Raw genomic sequence first — 24002 nt, 5'->3', positions numbered from 1 at the left:
CCAAAAATTGAAGACTCCCTGGCTGCAGACGTCCACCGACAGGCCACCTTGATTGAGGTACATATTGTACCAGTAAGAACTGGACTAACCTTAACCCGAACAAGCCCTGGATCACAACTGACATGGACAGGAGCTCCAGCGCAGAAGGAGCTCCTGGTCCGGCTCAGAGAGGTGAAGGAGCAGTACAGTAAGAAGCTGGAGCAGAAGTTTCAGAATAAAAGCATGAAAGAGGTATAATATGGAATGAACATGACTACCGGCTGCAGCTCCAGGAGGGGAGGAGAGAGCAAAGCTCCTAAATGACATCTTTAACAGGTCTGACCTCCTTCACTCACTCTCATGCCAGACGACTGAGACATTTTGTCTTTCCAACAATAAAAGTTTATTGAAACCCAGTCTTTATGGTTTGGTAGCAATCTTTAAACGTTTGTAGGGAACACATGGTTTGACTATCAGAGTTTTGCTTTCTAACACACGTAATATAACTTTTCACATAGTTTGCAATGCAAAGGTCGTTTTTTAACATCATCCTCCGTGTACAGGGACAACACTGTCAAAGGATAAACCGCATGTACGATGATGGAGATAGAAAACACCGTGCTGACCGCACACGTTGGACAGCGGATATTGCAACTGGAGATCGTGGTAATAAATAGTCATTATTCCGTGTTGATATTCAAAAAATACAAGATGCTCGATGGATAATGAGTAAACTCGGGGTGAATCCAAAAGAGCCAAAATAAGTGGCTTTACCATCTTCTTCCAGAGTCAGAGCCAGCCAGTGTTCTCCGGGTCTGTGACTTTCGTGGGTGTTAATGATGAAATAAGCCGGGGTCCTGGAACGTGAGGAGAGCAGGGGGAGCTGATCACAAGCCCACACACCACAGAATACGTCCCCCAGCAGGTTTTTGAAAAGTTTTTCCAGCTGATGATTATTCTTGTAGAAATTAAAAAATTTATATGTAGTAATCCACCAACACGTGTCTTTTTGAATTAATTTCCAGTATGGAATCGCAACAGGCGTAGACGATGAGAGTGGTGGTCTGAGGCAGGGGGGCTCTGAATCTCATCTCCAGTCCTAAACTCCCGCTGGATGTCAGAGACACCATTTCCAAACTCTCTGCGGTTAATGCTCAGAGGCAAATCTTTGAGGTGTCTCCCTGTGGCGCTGAACATGTTGTAGGACTCCCTGACCGAAGCCCCCTGGTTAAATCTAGGCTGAAAAGCCTTGGCCGGAACTTGACGTCCGTCCGTAAGGCTTCGTGGTGCACCATGCCTAGCACGACGTATTTAGGCATGATGCCCAGAAACAGGTTCTCCTGGATGCTGACTCTGGAGTTTTGTGGGATAGAATACGTTTTTCCGTTGACGCGCGACAGGGGGTAGAGGGCGTTACCCTTCAGCAGAGCCGCCGTGTGACCCAGACGAATGGCGGAGGAGACGGTGACTTTTTTGACAAACAGCAACGCGCTCACTACGTGGAGTCGGAATGTCGAATCGCGTGCTCCCATGAGACAGAGTGCGTCCCCGGCCCTGCTCAGATTGATTCGGACGTCCACCGAGTTCAGCAAAAGCTTCTCACAAAACAATATGTCCCGGTGGAGAGGTCCCATCAGCTCTACTGATGGGCGTGGGAAAGGGGGGCGGGCGTGATAATGGGGTCAGGACTTCCAGTTTACCGAGTTCAAGAGGCGGATTGACCTAGATCTATAAAATTTGATAATTAAAGGTGGGTTCTATTACTCTCTATCTATCTATCCATCCATCCATCCGTCCGTCCATCCGTCGATCGATCTATCTATCTATCTATCTATCTATATGCCAAAAATATCAGTTCTGGATCATTTGACCTGAAAATGCCTCCTATTTCTAAAATTTCTGGAGCACCACCCTCAGTCCTGGAGCACCACCCTCAGCTATTACTCCACCCAGTTTTCTCAACAAGCAGCTCCTGTGGTTCCTTTGCTCAAACTGGGTGGTGGCTGTTGAGGGTGTGGAGATTACAGCTTTAAATAGAGTCTCCACCCTGGAACAGTGTGTGTCTATCCAACACGTATGTGTTTGTGTTTTCAAATCAATACTATTACAATTTCAAACTAATAGTTGTTTCTCTCAGCTGTTGTTTCCAGAGATGAATAAAGTTGACAGTGAATAAAGTTTTTGGACGTGACGTCTTCACGGGGCGGCTCAGAGGTGTAAGTGAAAGAGAAGACGGGACCGCAAGCCGAACAAAAACACCATTAAAAAAATAAAATGTACAAAACAAAACAAACATACATGCACAAATAACATAGAGCATAACAACAAGGCACACTGTCCAGACAACCCCAACCGTCAGGGTCTCAGGGTTGTTGAGGCGAGGCAAAATCCAAAAGTGATCCCATGAGGTGGCGCTCTCGCCTGTATTTCCTTTAAGTCTGTTCAGTATAAATTCGAGCGAATCAGTCTCAATCATCCGGAGCTTTAAGTGGAAAGAATCAGTCCTCCCCTTAGTGACCTTTCCTCAGTCTCTCATACAAATATGAGACTAAAACATGATATTCAGCAGCACCACAGACATTCTGGGCAGCAGGGGCTCACCTTGTGCAGTGTGTGGATCCACCAGCTGCCTTATTATAGTAGTGTCAGATTAAAAAAACATTATAAATACATGTTGTAAGTAATTGCATATTTATTTAAATATTGGCAGATTTAAAAAAATTCCCTAAAAAAAAATCGAAGGAAAAATGAGCGAGAGAGATGAGTGGTTGATGGTTGGGTGAAGCTATTTATTGGAAAACAACTGTGTTTACTCTTTTTAAATCAAAATGACAAAAGAAAGTACCCAAACGATCCTGATCAAAAGTTTACATACCCCAGTGACTTTGACCTGATAACATGCACAAAAGTCAACACAAACAAGTTTGAATGGCTAATCCAGGTTCCCATCCTGACCTGTGACCTTTTTGTTTGTAGTTAGTGTGTGTGTATAAAAGGTCAGTGAGTTTCTGGGCTTCTGACAGACCATTGCATCTTTCATCCAGAGCTGCACAGACGGTTCTGGATTCTGAGTCATGGGGAAAGCAAACGAATTGTCAAAGGTTCTGCGAGAAAAAGGTAATGGAACTGCATAAAACAGGACAGGGGTATAAAAAGATATCCAAGGAATTGAGAATGCCAATCAGCAGTGTTCAAACGCTGATTAAGAAGTAGAAAATGAGTTGAAACCAAACCATGGTCAGGTAGACCAGCAAAGATTTCAGCCACGACTGCCAGGAAAGTTGTTTGAGATGCAAAGAAAAATCTACAAATAACTTCAGCTGATATACAGGACTCTCTGGAAAATTGTTGTGTGGCTGTTTCAAAAAGCACAATAAGGAGGCGGTTGAAGAAAACTGGGCTGCATGGTCGAGTCGCCAGAAGAAAGCCACTTCTGCAGAAATGTCACAAAGTATCCCGCTTCCATTACGCCAAACAGCACAGAGACAAGCCTCAGAACTTCTGGAACAAAGTCATTTGGAGTGATGAGACCAAAACTGAACTTTTTGGCCACAACCATAAATGTCACATTTGGAGAGGAGTCAACACGGCCTCTGATGGAAGGAACACCATTCCTACTGTGAAACACGGAGGTGCATCACTGATGTTTGGGGATGTGTGAGCTACAGAGGCACAGGAAACTTGGACAAAATGGATGGCAAGATGAATGCAGCATGTTATCAGACAATACTGGAGGAATATTTGCACTCATCAGCCCAGAAGCTGCACATGTCTGGACATTCCAACATGACAATGATCCAAAACACGAGGGCAAATCCACCTGTCATTGGCTACAGCAGAACCAAGTGAAGGTTCTGGAGTGGCCCTCTCAGTCTCCTGACCTCAGTATGATTGAGCCACTCTGAGATCTCAAACGTGCAGTTCATGCAAGACAGCCCAAGAACTTACAAGAACTGGAGGCTCTGTATTCTGAGAAAATAAAGAACCTCTTCAACAACTCCCACAAAATAGTTGAAGCTGTCATTGATGTTAAAGGGGTCAATACACAGTATTAACTGGGGTATGTAAACTTTTGATCAGGGTCATTTGGGTACTTTCTTTTGTCATTTTGATTTAAAAAGAGTTAACACAGTTGATTGCCAATAAATAGCTTCACCCAACTATCAACCATGAGTAGAAGAAAGGTTTTTGTGTCATCACTCATATTCACTGAAGAATGGCCAAGAAATCCTAAATTCTCCCAGGGTATGTAAACTTATGAGCACAACTGTAAGTATCAGCCTGTACTGCAGTACATGGACTGGGTGTAATTTTAGTCAGTATTATTGGCATGAAGCTCGTTTACCCGTAAAAATCCACAAATTAGCTTCATTGTTTAAGCCGCCGGGTTCAAAGTGGCGGCTTATAGTCCAGAAATTACAGAAAGTTCCGTTACACGCTGTACGTTAGATAAAGGTCCTGGTACGCTGAGGGGTGGAATTTAATAGTGCCGGTACTGCATACCGGGGAATACCGGCCCACTTAAAGCACTGCCATGCTCTCATGTTAAGAGCTCCAGCTGTTGTCAGTCCAACCATAATTATTATAATATATAATAATTAACCCAGAGTGGTCTCACTAGTCTACATTCACACATACGACGTAGGAAAGTCTTACACTTCCAACAAAAGGTGTTCATCATCAGCTTCATTCCATGAAGCCTTGATGGAGTTTGGTAATATCGATGCACAAGCTTCATTGATAGACTTTCCACAATTTGCCAGAATATTCAGCCTTTCACTTGTTCAAAGTTTATATTCAGGTCTGTCTGCCTCATCAGCTTCTAACTGGGTAAATCAGCACTTAGGGTTTTTAAAATAAACTATTTCTGACATGCAGTTGTTACCAAAGGTTGTGTCCACCCTCAAGATTCAATTGACCAGACAGATCCCCGTAAGGAGGTTTACCATCTTTATCCCAGTACCCAATAGTATGTATGCCATTCAAATGCCACTGCTTCCAATATGCAGACTTTTCTCTCATACAAATAGCAGGATTATGCCATAAGGAAGAATATTTCTGCATATATCATCATACTTGGTACATCTGAATACACTCTAGATGTCCAGTACCAGCTGCCTGGATGGAAATACTTTTCTAATAAAGTTAGAAAAGGGAGTCAGTTATTCACACCTGATGTGTGGTCATCAGTTAACATGACACCATATATCTTGCTGACTGATCACACCGTTACACCCGAGTGGAAACTTGAATCAAAAATGCCTCCAAATTATTTTCCTGGAAGTCGAACAGCGAACAGTCGAGCGCCCTGAGACTTTACCTTCAAAAACCTGGAAAACCTTCAAAACTCACAAATATGGACTCAAAGAACAATTAATAACATTTCATCTGCGTTGAGACATTAAAGAGAACTAAATCTCCCAAACAGTGACATTATTAACTATTAACTACTATTAGATTAACAAAAACACGAGGAGCTACTGCACAATGAACAAACCAGAGACATAAAGGAATAATAAAAAGAAGCAGCTCGCTGTGAAATCAAAAACTATTTTCAGCTTTAAATCCTAAAATGATGTCATAAAAAGTGAGTTTAACTACATTACATTTGTTTTTAAGTGAGGGTTAGGGTAGGAAATCAACAAGAGGGGAGACACATTTTAGTTGATAAAACATTCTTTAATTGAACTGAACACAAAGTCTGGAAAACCTTCCTCACAGACCATTTAGTGAAAAACTATTCACTTGTCCTAAAAAAGAGAAGAAACTACTGACCACAGACAGGTGATGAACTCGTTAAAGACTCATTAGCATCGTTAAAAAATAAAAAACATGTTTTAGGGGCGGTTTTGTGGAAAGATTTAATGAAAAGGGACAAAACGTGCGTCTGCAGTCGTGGAGGTTTAGAGACGATCGGGCTGAATTTGGATTTGAAACTCTGAGGAAGTGGATTTATTAGGAAACTAATGTGCAGGTCTCAGTGAGGGGGCGGGGGAGGCGCTCAGGGGGGGGGGGGGGGGGGGGGGGGGGGGGGTCTCTGTGAGGGGGCGGGGGAGGCGCTCAGGGGGGGGCGGGTTCTCAGTGAGGGGGCGGGGGAGGCGCTCGGGGGGGGCGGGGTCTCAGTGAGGGGGCAGGGGAGGCGCTCGGGGGGGGCGGGGTCTCAGTGAGGGGGCAGGGGAGGCGCTCGGGGGGGGGGGGGGGGGGGTCTCAGTGAGGGGGCGGGGTCTCACTGAGGGAGAGGTGGCGGGGTCTCAATGAGGGGGCGGGGGAGGCGCTCACTGGGGGGCGGGGTCTCACTGGGGGGGAGGTGGGGGAGGGGGCGGTGGAGGAGGGGGGTAGTCAGAGAAGGGGGCGGAGCTTGGCGGCCAGAGGGGGGAGGTGAAGGAGGGGTTAAAGAAGGCTGGAGGAGGGGGAGGGGGGTAGAGGGGGAAGCTGGGTGGGGGGTAGCTATGCAGAGGAGGGGGATAAGGGCAGGGGAGAGGGGGGTACATGGGGTAGGTGTGTGCAGGGGGGGTGGGGCGGTACACTGCTGGGCTGGTCTGCCGCTCCTGGGGTCTGAACAAAGACCTTGAATGCCTGGGAGGGAAACCCCTTGCCTCTGGCTTCTGCTGCAAGGTGTTCTGGGAAATATGAGCAGGATCGTCTGAAGAAGAACAGATGAAAAGATGAAGAGTCAAGATCAGGAGACAAAGACTAAGGTTCAGACATTAAGATGAGTATTAAGAAACAAGAAATACGTGATTTTATTCACTAGAAGAATATTCATTAAAGAGATAATATTCTCTACAGAACTCTTGGTTCTCAGTGCTGCCCCCTGGAGGTTCCTAGGTTCTCTACAGAACTCTTGGTTCTCAGTGCTGCCCCCTGGAGGTTCCTAGGTTCTCTACAGAACTCTTGGTTCTCAGTGCTGCCCCCCGGAGGTTCCTAGGTTTTCTACAGAACTCTTGGTTCTCAGTGCTGCCCCCTGGAGGTTCCCAGGTTCTCTACAGAACTCTTGGTTCTCAGTGCTGCCCCCTGGAGGTTCCCAGGTTTTCTACAGAACTCTTGGTTCTCAGTGCTGCCCCCTGGAGGTTCCCAGGTTTTCTACAGAACTCTTGGTTCTCAGTGCTGCCCCCTGGAGGTTCCCAGGTTTTCTACAGAACTCTTGGTTCTCAGTGCTGCCCCCTGGAGGTTCCCAGGTTTTCTACAGAACTCTTGGTTCTCAGTGCTGCCCCCCGGAGGTTCCTAGGTTTTCTACAGAACTCTTGGTTCTCAGTGCTGCCCCCTGGAGGTTCCCAGGTTTTCTACAGAACTCTTGGTTCTCAGTGCTGCCCCCTGGAGGTTCCCAGGTTTTCTACAGAACTCTTGGTTCTCAGTGCTGCCCCCTGGAGGTTCCCAGGTTTTCTACCAGTAGAATGGAGGTGGAGCTTCCAGCTCTCAGGCTCTTTTCCCTGTAAAAGACAACAGTGTGTGAGCCCACCTGCTTTGCTCCTCCCCCTCCTCTTCTGGTTTTTCCCCTTCTTCTTTGCTTCCTGCTCCTTCTCATCATCACTGTAATCTAAAGCCTGGAGGGAGGAGGAGGAGGTTAGGAGTAGAGAGGAGGAGGAGGGAGGAGGGTGGAGGAGAAAGGAAGGGGAGGAGAGACAAGAGGAGGAGAGAGGAGAGACGAAAGAGGAGAGGAGGAGAGGAGACGAGAGAGGTTTATTAGGATGCAGACCTGCCAACCTTGTCAAAATATTTTGAGGTTCTGTCGACTGGTTATTCTCTGCTTTCCTACAGTGATTGGCTGAAGCTGCTGCGTCTTGTTGTCAGACATGAGTACCACACGTTTCCACGACACTCGCATGGCCGCAGCTTTTTGCGTAGTTTAGAGGGGCGAGTCGGACCAGAGGATTTAGAGGTACAGGCGTACCGGTTGGCAGGTTTGAGGATGAAAGAATTCTGGATCTTTCTGTGTTTATATGTTAACTTGGAGCAAACGCTTCAGAGCTTCAGTGTGTGTGTGTGTGTGTGTGTGTGTGTGTGTGTGTGTGTGTGTGTGTGTGTGTGTGTGTGTGTGTGTGTACCTCCATTGGCGGCTCCTGGTCGTTCCTCCAGGAGGCGTCAGAACCCTTAAAACTGGAAGAAAAACTGACTTTAACAGACTAATTACTCAGACATCTGATAAAATAATCAAACATTTGCACACAGTGTGTGTGTGTGTGTGTGTGTGTGTGTGTGTGTGTGTGCTCTCACAGTTTGAGCTGTTGTGTGAGGATGTATCTGGTGTACTCCTTGATGTTGGGAGCGTAGTAAAGCGTCAGTCCTTCTGTCAGCTCTTTGTTGCTGATCTGTTCCACCGAGTTGAAGCGCAGGATGTACAGCGGGCTGGACACCGGACCGAACACCTCAAACACCTGCGACACAGAGGCTACAGAGTGACCTCCGAGGAGCAGCGTACAGCACATCTACACCATCTACACCATCTACACCATGTACACCATGTACACCATGTGTACACACTCACCTTCCCCACAGCCAGCCGGTCAGAGCGGAAGATGATGCTGTCGTCGATCAAAGGGGGCGTGTCCTTCAGGGACTGGATGATCACTGCACAGGCAACACACACACAACTGCTGTCTGATACGTGTGTGTGTGTGTGTGTGTGTGTGTGTGTGTGTGTGTGTGTGTGTGTGTATTCACCAAGCTGCTGAACAATACTGGAGATGGTTCCCACTGGCAGTAGTTCTGCTTCCTCTGGTAACGTCACACACACTTCCTCCACAGCTGGAAGATCCTACACATATATATTTATTAGATATTATTATATTCATTAATACTTTAATTATACATGAGAACAATATGAGTCATCAATTTATAAGAGGAGATGTTTCACCGTATAACACAATGAAGAGTAAATCATTATTTATTTAACATTTGTCAGTCAGAACTAATCTAACTTTAGTTTATGAAGCGATAAGACAGATAAAACCCGTCGCTCAAAGTGAACCGACCAGGACAGTCCACAGCACCAAACAATAAGTGGGAGACTCTGCAGAGCTACGACAGGAGGAATGAAGGCAATAATAAATGAGCAGCGGCGGAGCAAGTCGCTCCAAACAGCACTGCTTTTCTGCCTTTGCTCCTCAACGGCACTTCTAACAATTAGTTGTTCTGGAGCAGAACCACGTCTCTGAGCACAGAACCTCGACTGTTCGCTGTTCGGCTTCCAGGGAAATAAGTCATGTGGAGGCATTTTAGATTCACCTTTCCATGTCGGTGTAACGGTGTGATAAGTCAGCGAGATATATGGTGTCATGTTAACTGATGACCACACATAAGGTGAGAAAATAACTGGGACTCCCTTTTCTAACTTTATTATATAAATCTGGAACGGCTGTTTTAGACAGTAATGAAACTGATAACATTGCTCGTTTAGATAGCCTGGGATTCCTTACTTATACATACATACATACATATATATATATATATGTGCTGTCAAAAATAACGCATTAATTCAATTAATTGATTTGAAACATTTAATTCGTTAAAAAAAATTTTTTTTACGGAATTAACGTAGTTTGGCTTAACTAACACACACACACACACACACACACACACACACACACACACACACACACACACACACACACACACACACACACACACACACACACACACACACACACACACACACACACACACACACACACAGTATAGAGGAGAGCCAGGGAAAGAGAGAAAGAGGATAAATTAATATTTTACCAGTATTTCCTCCAGCTTTAACAGTTTGGAGTCTCCTGGTCAGCCAACATGGCAACCTGCTGTTTAGCTGCAGAATTACTTCTGTGGTCGTTAAATTCAGCTTTTCAAAGTAAAACTAATTACTTTCACTTTCTCCGTCAGCCGTCGGGGAACTTTTTGTCTTAATATTATTCCACTGGGTACTATGCTGCTCTGCAGTCACTGAGCTGCGCCCAGAGATGCTGCAGCTGCTGCTCCGGTAAGGGAGTTTAAAAAAACAAAACAAAACAGAAGTAAACAAAACTACGTTAATTATGTAAAAGAAAATATGTCACGATTTCAACGTTTAAAATCAATTAATTAAATGAACGCGTTATTTTTGCCAGCACTTACATATATATATATATTTATATGTAAAACCATTTAATTTTCCTCCGTACGCACATCAAACACACCAACGCATCACATTTATCACTTATCACTCTTCTGGTTTTATTTGGCCTGTCAACAATTAAAAGCTTAAAATCTACACTGTCAAGACAAGTTGAAACGCTACGACATCTTGAATCACGACGTCGCCGACGCCCTCCGGAGGTCGTTGCTCATCACGTCAGTCTGTTGGGATGAGCCTGGAACTGGAACTTTAAAAATAGAAAGCAGCAGTTGAAGACGAACCTCGAGCAGAACTTCGTCTCTGGTTTTGATGGTCGCCGGTTGACTGAAACCTTCATCATCATCAAAATCTTCAAGCACACGGGTGGAGGGCGAAGAGGAGGATGAGGAGGAGGAAGAGGAAGAAGAGGAAGACGAAGAACTATCACTGGAGACATAAAAGAGGAATATTAGTTTTCTGCTCACAAAACTTCTGGTATTGTAATAAAGAGCATTTCAGCACAACGGGCCATGATTCTGTCGCAGTTCCACACTCGGGATGGAGCCGATCAGATCCAGTATCGGGTTCTAATACCAACGTAACTCATGGATCCATGATCCTGGTCTGAGCCATGATCCTGGTCTGCTTCATGGTGCTGAAATGATCCCCAGTGTTTCCCTGCTGCTGCTCTGCTCGCTGGCTGCAAACTGTGGACTGGATTTCCTGAAGGGAGGCGGGTCTCAATGAGACCAGGAGGAATGAGTCAGGAAATCCAGTCCACAGTTTGCAGCCAGCGAGCAGGCTAGGGAAGTAGCACTGTGCTATCCAACTTTTCATGGCAACATGTTGCTGTTTGGACGGATTTGTCTCAAAACACCACAAAGCAACACAGCAACGTGGATGTTAGCAAAGCAACACAGCAACGTGGATGTTAGCAAAGCGATGAAGCAACATGGATGTTAGCAAAGCAACACAGCAACGTGGATGTTAGCAAAGCAACACAGCAACGTGGATGTTAGCAAAGCAACGCAGCAACGTGGATGTTAGCAAAGCGATGAAGCAACGTGCAATGTTTGCAAAGCAACACAGCAACGTGGATGTTAGCAAAGCAACGCAGCAATGTGGACGTTTACAAAGCAACGCAGCAACATGCAATGTTTGTAAAGCAACGCAGCAACGTGGATGTTTTCAAAGCCGTAGTCCAGCAGGGCGGTACTCTGCAGCCAGACGTCAGTGTTTTCAGCCTCCAGCTCTGGGAGGAGAACAGCTCTGACATCAGAACAATGAGCAGCAACTCCTCCAGGCTGTCAGCAGGCGATTCACACCTCCCTGAAGCTGCGTCCTACTCCACAATAAACTCCCTGAAAATAGTCCCAATGGTTGGAGCAGCGTTAGAGCTGGAAACATTGTGTTGCTGCTGCCTTGCTCAAGAATTTCCCCAGGGATTGATAAAGTCATTCTGAGCTTTTAAAGATAGAACTAGTTTATTATGAGATGATGACGTTTATTTTTGTCTTTTATTTATCAGCTACTGTTTTCCGTTGAACATTTCCTTTATGTCTGTACTTGTGTCTTAAGTGTGTTTTAAACATGTGATGTATTTTATTGTTTGGTCCTTGTTAAAGAAAAGTTTCTGTCACCACTTGGGGCAAACAATGAAGTTTATCTATCTATCTAAAGTAAGCAGCATGTAGCACATCCCCAAATAAGATCATCTCCTGACCTCCACCTCTTCCATGACTATATAAAATTCATCATTTTCATTCACTTAGCGTTGACCATTTATGGTAGAGAGTGGGCGTGTTGAGGGCGGGGCCTGAACTGTCACCTTCCAGGTGGACTGAGATCTAGAAAAGGAAAGTGTGTGAAGATCTGCGTACACACGGTTCTATCAATTGCAATTTTTTTCTTTTTGCCCACGTCATTTTCAGCTTTTCGGCGCACGTTTATTTTTTATAATGTTTAATAAATGAGGCCCCAGGCGATTATATCCTTCCTGAACGGTAGAGCAGACACCATGGGGAAAACCAAGAGGGGCATTGTGTCACCGCAGTATGTAGGAACGGTACAGTATCAAGGATCGCTAAATGCCAAAAATTTTTATCGGACACTGGTCCAGTAATCCAGGTTTTTACTGGACCGAAGTAAAGCTTGATGAAATTATTTACCTACTCCCTAAGTTATTATTTATTTGCAAAACTATGAAGAACAAGACAGGTTTATGGTGATGTGAAGTTTCTTAATGCCACAAACAGATGTGAACATAATGTGAAAAAAGAATAAAACTTTAACAATGAACGCTAAATACTTCAGCAGTAAACAACTTATCTGACTATAATTCACAAATGACTCTGAAACCTTGTCATAATGTGAAAAAGAACAAAAAAATCACAATAACACACACAGGAAGTGGAAATGACTGCCGAGCAGGGCTGGGCGATATGGCCTCAAATCAATATCACGATATAATGAGCAGTTCACCTCCATAACGGGAAATGGACAATAACTACTCCACTGCGCAAAACAATGTTTGGCCACTAGATGTGGCAGTTATATTGATAGTATGACTCCCCTGGACCTATTTATTGGCACTTTAAAGGACTGTAACACTACACTGTCTGAAAATAAATGAAGAAAATACAAATGAAGTTTTAGTTGTTAAGATTTATTGAAGAGCTGATAAGCACAGATTACTTGAAATGAGAACGACTGAATACATTTAAAAGCATAAAATAACTTAAATTTCCTGCAAACAAGAAGTATTAAATATACAATCTCTATGAACAAATTGTAAATATGGATATTACAAAGAGCTTACTGGAAAATGGTTCTCTATAACGAGAGAAACAAGGTGCATCCCTTGTAAACTTCAGGGCATGTAGTACACATGCCAGGCCTTTAGGGGCGCTGTGATACACCAGCACACCAAAAACTCAGAAGAAGACAGACCACATAGAAATTTAGAAGTAGACTCCTGCTCATAAACTACACTATAACTCTGGTTCTATAGGTCTATGGTCCCGCTCCTTCTGATGCTCACCAGGTCAGAAACATTCAGACATGAGACGAGTTTCAAGAGGATATGAACCGGACCGAGGGCCTTGTTATCGGTCTGACGTATTTCGTGATCACTGCAGTATGTAATAATTTAATACATTTTCAACTCATTATGTAATAACGCCGCATTTTGTATTAAAATTCTTGAACCCATTTTCTAATAACTTGTTTCATAATACAACAGTTTTTACAAAATGTGGGTTAAATGATTAAATGCACTCAGTGGCACCAACAATCTGGTTTCATTTCTTTAAGAAAATAGAAACGTCTGGAGGAAATACTGATTGTAACTATAAAACTCTACCAGCCACGATGGCAGCTGATGTAAAACATTCTACCTGATATAGATCCTGATTCTACCGTCGCTGTGTTGGCAGGACGTGAGCAAGAGCAAAGAGTGACATAGAATTCTACTTTAACTGAATCTGAATTTCTTCTCTAATAAACATAGAACCATGTCTACGGATTAAAGGCTAAATTTATTACATAATGCACCTAATTATTACGATTTCTTTTAAAAAAAGTGGAACATCAAAGTTTTTTTCTAACTGATGCCTTATTAACAAGTTATTACAAAAAGCATCAAGAAGCTTATTACATAATGAGTTGAAAATGTGTTAGATGATTACATATTGTACTGTTATTACATAATGCGGCTCTACAGGGAGCCTCAAGTCTGTTGACCTGCACCTCAGCAATATTACTGTTTTTGGCTGCGTGTATATATTTATGTGTGTGTGTGTGTGTGTGTGTGTGTGTGTGTGTGTGTGTGTGTGTGTGTGTGTGTGTGTGTGTGTGTGTGTGTGTGTGTGTGTGTGTGTGTGTGTGTGTGTACCTTTCTGAATCGTCAGAATCCTCCTCCTCATCCTCACACACTATGTTTGAAGGCGACGCCGCTGAGGACAGTCTCTGTCCGCCCCCTGATTCTTCCAGATGTCTCTCAGCGTCCGACGCCGACGCGGCATCACCGGGAGTCACCGCCAGAGTTTCCAGTTGTGTCGTCATGGTAACGTCCATCACGTCTCTCCCCTCCTTGACTTCCGCCGGTAACGCCGGTCGGTTTTCATCCATCTGAGGAGGAAAACACAGTGGGAGTCTGTCGCCGCGCTCAGAGTTCACTATACCGGTACTGTATTGGTATCACGGTACTGTATTGGTATCATGGTACTGTATTGGTATCATGGTACTGTATTGGTATCACGGTACTGTTTTGGTATCATGGTACTGTATTGGTATGACGGTACTGTATTGGTATCATGGTACTGTATTGGTATCACTGTACTGTTTTGGTATCCCGGTACTGTATTGGTATCACGGTACTGTATTGGTATCACGGTACTGTATTGGTATCGCGGTACTGATGCCTTTAAAACGATACTATACCGGGCCCGGCTGGTACCGGGGTCTTCGCTACGGAGCGTCACTGTTGTGATTTGCACCGAGGACAGTCCGTCTCTCTGTGGGGGAAGAGCTGCTCCTCTTTCTGACTTGGTTTGGATGTTTTGGACAATCCAAAGAGCGGAAAACAGAACTCCGCTTTCTTTTATTGTTTTTCTTTTCTTGCACTCAGTAACAAACCATTTAAAGACATTGGTCCAACTTAAGACAGGCTGTATCTAATGGCATTTCTTTTGTTCTCTTTTTATTTGGGAAAGTTTCTAAAAGTATTGAGAGTATCGACCTACATGGTGGTATCTGTATCGATACCAAAATGTTCACCAGCGTATTGCTCGTGTGCGAGGATTAGCAGACGAGCTAACCATGCTAACATCGTGCCGCTCGGATCAATAACGACGCGGCCACACCAGAGTTGTGATCCAGAGAAGAAGCGAGGTTGTAAAGGCGGTGAAATGAGGCAGAAAGTTCGGCTACCTGTTTGTTGAAGGAGTCGCTGCTCTTCTCCGAGGAAAACACCAAGTCCACAAAACACTAATGTGAGCTAGAGTCAGCAGGGGCGGCAGTTCCGGTTCGGCGCTTCACAGTAAAAGCCTTTAAAGGCGGTCGTTCAATGGAAACAGCGTCTACGAGTCCGTTATAATTTGACTTCTTCACTGGTGCTATTAGAATCAATAACCTCTGCTCACTGGACTTCATTAAGTATAATAATCTGTGTTCCCTGGAGATATTCAATTAAATAATCTGTGTTTACTGGAGATATTGAAATAGTTTATCTTTGTTCACTGGAAGTACGAAAGCCAATAATCTGTGTTTACAGGAGCTATTATAGTAGATAATAATCTGGGCCCGCTTGAGCTATTAAATAATTTGTGTTTACTGGGCCTATTAAGTAAATAATTTGTGTTAACAGTTCCTGTTATTGTAAATAATCTGTTTTCACTGGAGATTTCGAAGTCAACAATCTGTGTTGACGAGACCTATTGAAGTCAATTATCTGCGTTCAATGGAACTATTAAAGATAACTTGGTGCAGTTTTTTACATTTTTAAGGCTTGTATTGACCACTAAAAGCAAAACATCACAAAGGATCTGCATATTATTCTGTTGAATAACATGGTTACGTATTTTAATTTTGTAGGGAAGCGGGACATCTGGTGTGTGTTTCTGTATGTAAGCTTGACGCAGCTTGAAGCCACATGTTCACGACGTTGGTACACCACGTGGTGAGATGTTTTTCCGGGTGTGCGCAGTCTTCCCGAGGTTTAACCCTTTAAAGGACACTCACGAAGGGACCGTCCACACCAGGAAAGCGGTGAACCATAACCAGCTGTTTCTGGCCTCTCGTCCACATGAGGCGTTCAGGAGCCCGAAGACGGTTTTTTTAATCACGGGTCCCAGAGTGGGCAGATTCTAAAACCCCGGCCCCAAAGTCGGAAAAGACGCTCATCCGTGGAAAAAAAGATGACGTAATGGCCCCCCTCCTCCCCCACCGCGGTCCGCAACGTCACCTAATAATCACAACGATCAGGGACTAGAAGCTCGGGTGGAGCTGCAGAAGCTAGAAGCAGGCGGAGCGGGGCCATAGACCTATAAAACTAGAGTTATATAAAGTGGTTTATGTGTTTATGTGCAGAAGTCTACTTCTAAATTTCTATGTGGTCTGTCTTCTTCTGCGTTTTTGTTGTGTTTGGTGATTCACAGCGCCCCTAAAGGCCTGGCATGTGTACTACATGTCCTGAAGCCTTGTGTTGAGCCGTGTTCATAGTGAGGGCTTTTCCACCAAAAAGAACCAGGTTCTAGTTCAGGGCCGGTGCCAGGACCAGTTCTTAAACGAGCACCACCAAAGAACCGGTTCTTGTTCCACCGTTAACGGAGCCAGTAGAGCTACGTCACTGCGTCACTCCAAAACGTGATACGTCACTGATTTCACCAATGTAGCACTGACAGCCTCATCCAGGAACCAGGAGACGGACTGTACCAGTGGTTTAGTCCGGGTCGGTCCATCTAGTCTGACCAGAACCTCTGATGCACCAGAACCTCTGATGCACCAAAGAGCCAGAAGACATTACGTCTCTTCTTCTGGTGTTTGTTCACGTCCGTCTTGTTTTAGTCCGGAGCCCCAGAGTGGACATAGAGGGGAATAATAATGTATGAATGAGTTTAGGTCTTATTTTTCACCATTCCAACATTCCATAGTGACTTTCTGCTCCTTTCACTTTATTTCTGGACGTGTCTGAATCAAAAGCTTCAACATGGAGGAATGGAGGTGTAGAATGATAGAACGCTGCTCTACAGCCGTTTCCATGGTAACCTAGGTAACCACTCTGATTAAAGTTCTCTTTCACATGAAGCCATTAAAAGACTCATTTTATGTCTATAAACTCCAGCTTTCATTTACAGTAGTTTGTAGTTTGTTTAGTAGTTCCTGATGAACCAAAGTATTAATTATAAAGACGTTCTGTGGTTATAAAATAATATTGGAGCGTCTCAGAGCGGAGCGGAGCGCCCCCTGCTGCCTCACACTGCCTTGCTCAGCGGCTGCAGCTCCTCAGCCGGCGGTCAGAAGGTGAAACAAGACCTGGACGTGACGTTAGTTAGAATAATGTCACCATGAAAAGTGTGGAAAATAAACCACAATGGAAAACTGCTTCATCAAACCTGGACCTTCAGCGTGCACTGGCGCGGTTCGCAGCCGAGTGTGACGCAACTGGGATGAGGATCAGCACCTCTAAATCCGAGGCCATGGTTCTCGACCGGAAAAAGGTGGCTTGCCTCCTTCAGGTCGGTGGAGAGCCCTTGTCCCAAGTGGAGGAGTTCAAGTATCTCGGGGTCTTGTTCACGAGTGGGGGGAAGATGGAGCGTGAGATCGACAGGCGGATCGGTGCAGCGTCTGCAGTTATGCGGTCGCTGTATCGGTCCGTCGTGGTGAAGAAGGAGCTAAGCCAAAAGGCGAGGCTCTCGATTTACCAGTCGATCTTCGTTCCTACCCTCACCTATGGTCATGAGCTTTGGGTCATGACCGAAAGAACGAGATCCCGGATACAAGCGACTGAAATGAGTTTCCTCCGTAGAGTGGCTGGGCGCACCCTTAGAGATAGGGTGAGGAGCTCAGTCACCAGGGAGGAGCTCGGAGTAGAGCCGCTGCTCCTCCGCATCGAGAGGAGCCAGCTGAGGTGGCTCGGGCATCTGTTTCGGATGCCCCATGGACGCCTCCCTCGGGAGGTGTTCCGGGCATGTCCCTCCGGTAGGAGGCCTCGGGGCAGACCTAGGACACGCTGGAGAGACTATGTCTTTCGGCTGGCCTGGGAACGCCTCGGGGTCCCACCGGAGGAGCTGGAGGACGTGTCTGGGGCGAGGGAAGTCTGGGCTTCCTTGCTTAGACTGCTGCCCCCGCGACCCGGCCCCGGATAAGCGGAAGAAAATGGATGGATGGATGGATGGAAAACTGCTTCTAAATTATATCTGACGTAGCTGACTGACAGGTGGAGCTCTGCAGCATCTCGAGAGCCGCGGCTCCGCAAACGCGGATTAAATAATCCCGTTCCCTCGTATTATTAACTTCAGGGAACGACTTATTATTTCGTTCCCACGCGTTATTTTTATTGTTTTCTCTAGAACCACTCTGGGGCTCCGTGTTCGCTGGAGTTTTCAGAAAGCCGGTTCAACCTGGCCTCCACCTTGTAGGTAGTGATACCTCCAGAGATACCTCCAGAGATAACTCCAGAGATAACTCCAGAGATAACTCCAGAGATACCTCCAGAGATACCTCCAGAGATAACTCCGCCCCCAGCTAATGAGGCCTCGGGTCCCAGTCTGGCTCCTCTCTGGTCCAGCAACGAAGTGGAGCCAGTGTAGCAGCAGTTTAGCCCCTGATAGGCCGGGGCTTTGGTGGTGGAAAGAACTGGTGCTGAAGCTGGTCCTGGACCAGAACTAGAACCTGGTTCTTTCTGGTGGAAAAGCCCCCAGTGAGGTGTGGACGGAAGTTTTTGGGACTAGGCCAGGGAGAAAAAATATCCTTTTTTTCGTCGTGTTGATGTAGCCTTTAGTCTTGAACTTTGCTTTAAATCAGACTCAATTTCAAACTGGGAAACCTGGTTGGAATCTTTGGATTTACAAATAAAAATAAGATGGATGAACTGTGAGGAGCAGCAACAGGCGAGTTCAGTAAAGGAAGCTGATCCCAGGTCACTTCTGTCTGAAGGTAATGTGTGCAAACTGTATTATTAATATTTGTCTGTGTTGTATATGATGGTGCTTGTGGAGGACTGCATGGACATTTTTTTTTGTTTCAAATTCTGATGTTTGGTATGAATTATCTGTTTGTTGATGCGTGTTAAAGCATTTCAGAGGTGATTTCACATGTTAATGTGGACTTCACAACCAGCACTTTAGATAGTCACAAAGCACAATAACACAGCACCTTACAAATAATGCAACATTTTGCACATATAAGGAGATTGCACCAGTGGTCATTTTATAAAGTATTTATTGGAAGCTTTTTGTGATGGCGAAGCACCCAAAAGCAGAGACGGGTAATCGGAGGTAAAAAGGAACAGTTTATTCTCTCCGCAAAACACAAAGCGAGGCGGAGTACGGCTGAAAAAACCAAACAGGAGCGTAAGCAGCAAGCGTCGAGACGGGAGGCGACACCAGGACCACTCAGGACGATCGACAATAATCCGGCAGTGCCCTTCGATCAGCTGCTGGCTTAAGTACCACGCTGATCATGATCAGCCTCAGGTGGGTGTGCTTGTCCCTGGAGAGTGCAGCACTAAGAGAAGGGGAGAGAGAGAGGAGAGGTGCACCAAACAGGAAACACAGAACATCACAGTACCCCCCCACCCCTCAATGTATGTCACCTGGCGTCCTACCAGGCTTGTCCGGGTATTTGGTGTAAAAGTCTGTGAGCAATGTATCGTCCAAGATCAGGGATCGTGAGATCCAGGACCGGTCCTCAGGTCCATATCCCTCCCAGTCCACCAAGAACTGGAAACCACGTCCACGACGACGAACATCCAGGAGGCGACTGACTGAATGCAGGGTGGCCATCCACAACCCGGGGGGGAGGAGGGGGATTGGAAGGAGGGCTCGTGGAGACAGGCTAGAGTAGTGACACATGAAATGTAGGGTGTACCTTGAGAGAGGCAGGGATCTTCAGTCTTATCGCACAAGGGTTTATAATTCTCTCAATTACGTAGGGCCCTATGAACCTTGGGGTGAGTTTACGTGACTCAACCTGAAGGGGAAGGTTTGGTGGAAAGCCACACCCTTTGACCCGGTTGGTAATTTGGTGCATTGGATCTGTGTCTGTCTGCCAACCTCTGATTTCGGGCTGAGGACCGAAGAAGTGCTGCGTGGGCTTCGCGCCACACTCTGCGTCCACGATCCAAGTGATCGTGCACAGAGGGGACAGCACTTTGCACATCTTGCTCGGGGAAGAGGGGAGGTTGGAAACCATGATCCACCATAAAAGGGGACATCCCTGTTGTTCACAGAGTAGACGCAACGACGTGACTCACTTGCAACACACAGCCATAGACACAGCTGTGCTCACTCAACGTGATTTTATTGAACACACCCACAATACACGCCCCACAATACACGCCCCGTGCCAATCACATACAAATATGACAACCAATAAAGAAAACAACAACATTATTGCATTTTGCAACCTTAAGACGAAAACAAATACATTGAGAGTACACGGTTAACACCTGTGGATGAGCAAACTAAAGAGTTGTAGGCATATTCAACCCAGGGCAGATTTGAGGACCACGAGGCTGGGTGCTGAGCGGTGACACAGCAGAGGGTTGATTCCAAGTCCTGATTTGTTCGCTCCGTCTGGCCATTAGTTTGTGGATGGTAACCTGAGGACAAACTAGCAGAGACACCCAGAGTCAGACAGAACGCTTTCCAGACACAGGAGGAAAACTGGGGACCACGATCAGAAAATATGTCCTGTGGGATTCCATGGAGACGAAAAACATGGGGAGTCAGGAGGGTAGCAGTTTCCAGAGCCGAGGGTAGTTTAGGCAAGGGGACAAAGTGTGCGGACTTGGAGAATCTGTCCACAATCGTGAGGATCACTGTGTTACCATCTGACGGAGGGAGGCCGGTCACAAAATCCACTGCGATGTGGGACCAAGGGCGATGTGGGACCGGTAGGGGTCGGAGGTGACCTGCTGGAGCCTTGTGACTGGCCTTACTCCGGGCACAGAGAGAGAGCAGGCAGCAATGTAGGCTCTGGTATCCGCTGAGATGGAGGGCCACCAGAATCGCTGACGCAGGAGGGCCAGGGTACGGTGGAACCCCGGGTGGCAGGCCAGCTTGGAATCATGCCCCCACTGTAGAATTTGTGTCCTAAGAGCCGGGGAAACAAATAGGCATTCCTCAGGACAACCTTCAGGGGTACCTGTGGTGGGTTGAGCCTCCTGGACCAGCTCCTCAATCTCCAACTGGGCAACGGCCACAACACAGGAGGGGGGGGGGGGAAGAATGGCCTGGGGGACAGGCGACTCTTCCGAAGAGGCAAACTGTCGAGATAGTACATCCGCCTTAATATTCCTGGAGCCAGGGACATAGCTGATGGTGAACCGAAATCTTACCAGGAGGAGCGCCCAGTGGGCGTGACGGGAGTTGAGTCTGCGGGCAGAGTGAAGGTAAGCAAGGTTCTTATGGTCTGTCCATACTACAAATAGGTGTGTGGAGCCCCCCAACCAGTGCCTCCACTCCTGGAGTGCCAAAACCACCGCCAACAGCTCTCAGTTGCCCACATCATAGTTCTTCTCTGCCGGTGATAGTCGCCGGGAGAAAAAGGCACATGGGTGGAGTCTTTCATCTGGAGCAGTGCGTTGGGAGAGAACCGCCCCCACCCCAGTGTCTGAAGCGCCCACCTCCAAGACGAACGGACGGTCTGGGTCAGGATGCGACAGTACCGGGGCAGTGCAAAAGAGAGTCTTTAACCGGTCAAAGGCACTTTGTGCATCCACAGTCCAGGAAATAGGTACTTTCACAGATGTCAGCCTTAGTAAAGGGCTGGCTACCTTGCTGTAGTCCCTAATAAACCTTGTGTAAAAGTTTGCAAACCCCAAAAACTGTTGCAACTGCCTTCTTGTAGAGGGGACAGGCCAGCCCGCCACAGCCTGAATCTTGGCCGGGTCAGCACGCAGTGGCCCCCTCTCGATCACAAAGCCCAGGAACGACACTGAGGAGGTATGGAACTGGCACTTCTCTGCTTTCACGAATAACCAGTTCTCTAATAGTCTCTGGAGAACAAGCTTCACATGCTGCACATGTTCCTGGAGAGTCTGGGAAAAAAATTTAATATCATCCAGATAAACAAAAAGGAATTGATTTAACATGTCTCTGAGCACATCATTCATAAGAGCTTGAAAAACCGCTGGGGCATTCATGAGTCCGAACAGCATCACCAAATACTCGAAGTGTCCTGTGGGGGTGTTGAACGCAGTCTTCCACTCATCGTTCTCTTTGATACGCACCAGGTGATATGCATTGCGTAGGTCCAGCTTGGAGAAGATAGTTGCCTTGTGGAGAGGGCCAAAAGCAGAGTAAATGAGAGGCAAGGGGTAACTATTACGAACAGTTATCTCATTTAGACCCCGATAGTCTATGCACGGCCGCAGGGACTTGTCCTTGTCCACAAAGAAAAACCCAGCCCCCACCGGGGAGGATGACAGGCGAATAATACCGGCTGCCAAGGACTCGGAGAGGTAGGATTCCATGGCCTCCCTCTCAGGCTTGGATAACTTATACAGCTTGCTGGTGGGTTACTTGGCCTCGGGAAGCAAATCAATGGCACAGTCATAAGGTCTGTGAGGAGGGAGGGAAAGGGCCCGGTCCTTACTAAAGACCTCCGCCAACCCATGATACTCAGGAGGGACGGCGCAGAGATCAACAGGCTCAGGGGTCGGAGGACTCGAAGTGGCACAGGGGTTCGCAGAGTGAAGACAGTGAGTGTGACAGAAAAGACTCCAGTTCGTGATGGAAAAGGTGGACCAGTCAACTTTAACCAAGGGAGGCCCAAAACTAATGGCAATGAGGGGGAGGGGATAACGTTGAGGGAAAGGAGTTCACAATGGTTGCCTGAAAGTATTAAGGACATGAGGGTAGTGCGATGGGTTACCTGGGCTAGTAGTCTGCCAACCAGAGCAGAAATCCTCTTGGGGACCGGAAGAGGCTCAATGGGAATCTTGTTACGGTTCACAAAATCAGAGTCAATAAAACGTTCATCAGCACCAGTCTACCAACGCCAGGACAGGGTGAGAGGCTCCGGAGTGGTTCATAGTACCTTTTAGGGTGATACGCTCACAGGGGGGGTCCCATACGGAAGTCAGGCTCATCAGCGCCCCCCTGTGGACTGATGAGCCCACTCTTTTGGCACCTCAGAACAGTTGGCAACAAAGTGGCCTTCCTGGCCACAATAAACACACAGACGTCCATTCGGCGACGATGCTTAGCTGGGTCAAGCCCTGCTCTTCCCAGTTGCATGGGTTCCTCAGGAGGAAGAGAAGAAACGGGACCACGTGGAGGGTCAGTAGGACCCACCGAGGAAAACATCTGCTGAGACGGGACTGGAGGCGGAGGAGATGGTCGGGACCAATGTGCTGCGTGAAGGGGTGCTCTCCTGGCTAACCTCTCCCTGCGTCTCTCCCTAAGCCTATTGTCTAAACTGATGGTGAGGGAAATTAACTCCTCCAGACGAGCGGTTTCATCACGGGCTGCTAGCTCATCCTTAAGGTCCTCATTCAGCCCCTGCATAAAAACTGTCTGTAGGGCTTGAGAACCCCAACTGCACTCTGCTGCAAAAATGCAAAAATCTATAGCAAATTCAGCAACTGAGGAGGCGCCCTGCTGCAGAGAGAGGAGTCGCTTACCAGCCTCTACCACAAACGGGATGATCAAAAACTCTCCTCATCTCAGAAACAAAAGAGTCCTGTGTATTACACACAGTGGAACCCGAGTTAACCAGGGCTGCTGCCCAAGCCGAAGCTTTCCCCTCCAATAAGCTCATCAAAAAGGCGAACCTGGATCCATCAGAAAAACAAGTGAGCGGCTGCTGCTGAAAAACTAAGTAACACTGGTGAATAAACTGGCTGCATGCCCCTAGATCACCTGAGTACCTGGCGGGAGTCGGGATGAATGGTTCGCGGAACTGACGGGACTGCGCAGCAGGTGGCGCCGCTCCGGCAGCGCCGTTGGCAGCAGCGGGAGGTGCAGCGGCAGGTGCGACTGTGACATCATAGGAGCCAACGGCGTAGGTGTCCAGGCGCTGGCGACAGACTTGTTCCTCCCGCGTCGTGAGCCGGTCGACTGAGGACACCAACTCCCGAACTACATCGGTGACGCCCTGTAGTGCTTGTTTGTGCTGCCCAACCCGTGCGCCCTGGATCTGTAGCGCAGATTGCATCTGCTCAACCTCCGCAGGATCCATTCCTTTGGCCGGATTATTCTGTGATGGTGAAGCACCCAAAAGC

The 24002-nt window shown here is 46.8% G+C and overlaps 1 protein-coding gene across 1 annotated transcript; it reads right to left on the bottom strand.

Moving 5' to 3' along the window:
• Window positions 1-5641: 5641 nt before the first annotated feature.
• LOC308110520 (uncharacterized protein) lies at window positions 5642-15067 on the bottom strand. Its single transcript, XM_080464867.1, has 10 exons — window positions 14984-15067; window positions 13947-14182; window positions 10357-10501; window positions 8641-8734; window positions 8465-8547; window positions 8194-8354; window positions 8025-8076; window positions 7439-7523; window positions 6253-6622; window positions 5642-6038 (listed from the first exon to the last, which is right to left on the bottom strand). The coding sequence occupies exons 2-9, from the start codon at window positions 14180-14182 to the stop codon at window positions 6273-6275; spliced, it is 1206 nt and encodes a 401-aa protein (XP_080320993.1). The 5' UTR covers window positions 14984-15067; the 3' UTR covers window positions 5642-6038; window positions 6253-6272.
• Window positions 15068-24002: the final 8935 nt, after the last annotated feature.

This window comes from Lipophrys pholis, assembly GCF_963383615.2.
Source record: "Lipophrys pholis genome assembly, chromosome: 5".
In the NCBI taxonomy this organism is placed as follows: Eukaryota; Metazoa; Chordata; class Actinopteri; order Blenniiformes; family Blenniidae; genus Lipophrys; species Lipophrys pholis.
This window is presented reverse-complemented; position numbering and strand designations above follow the sequence as displayed.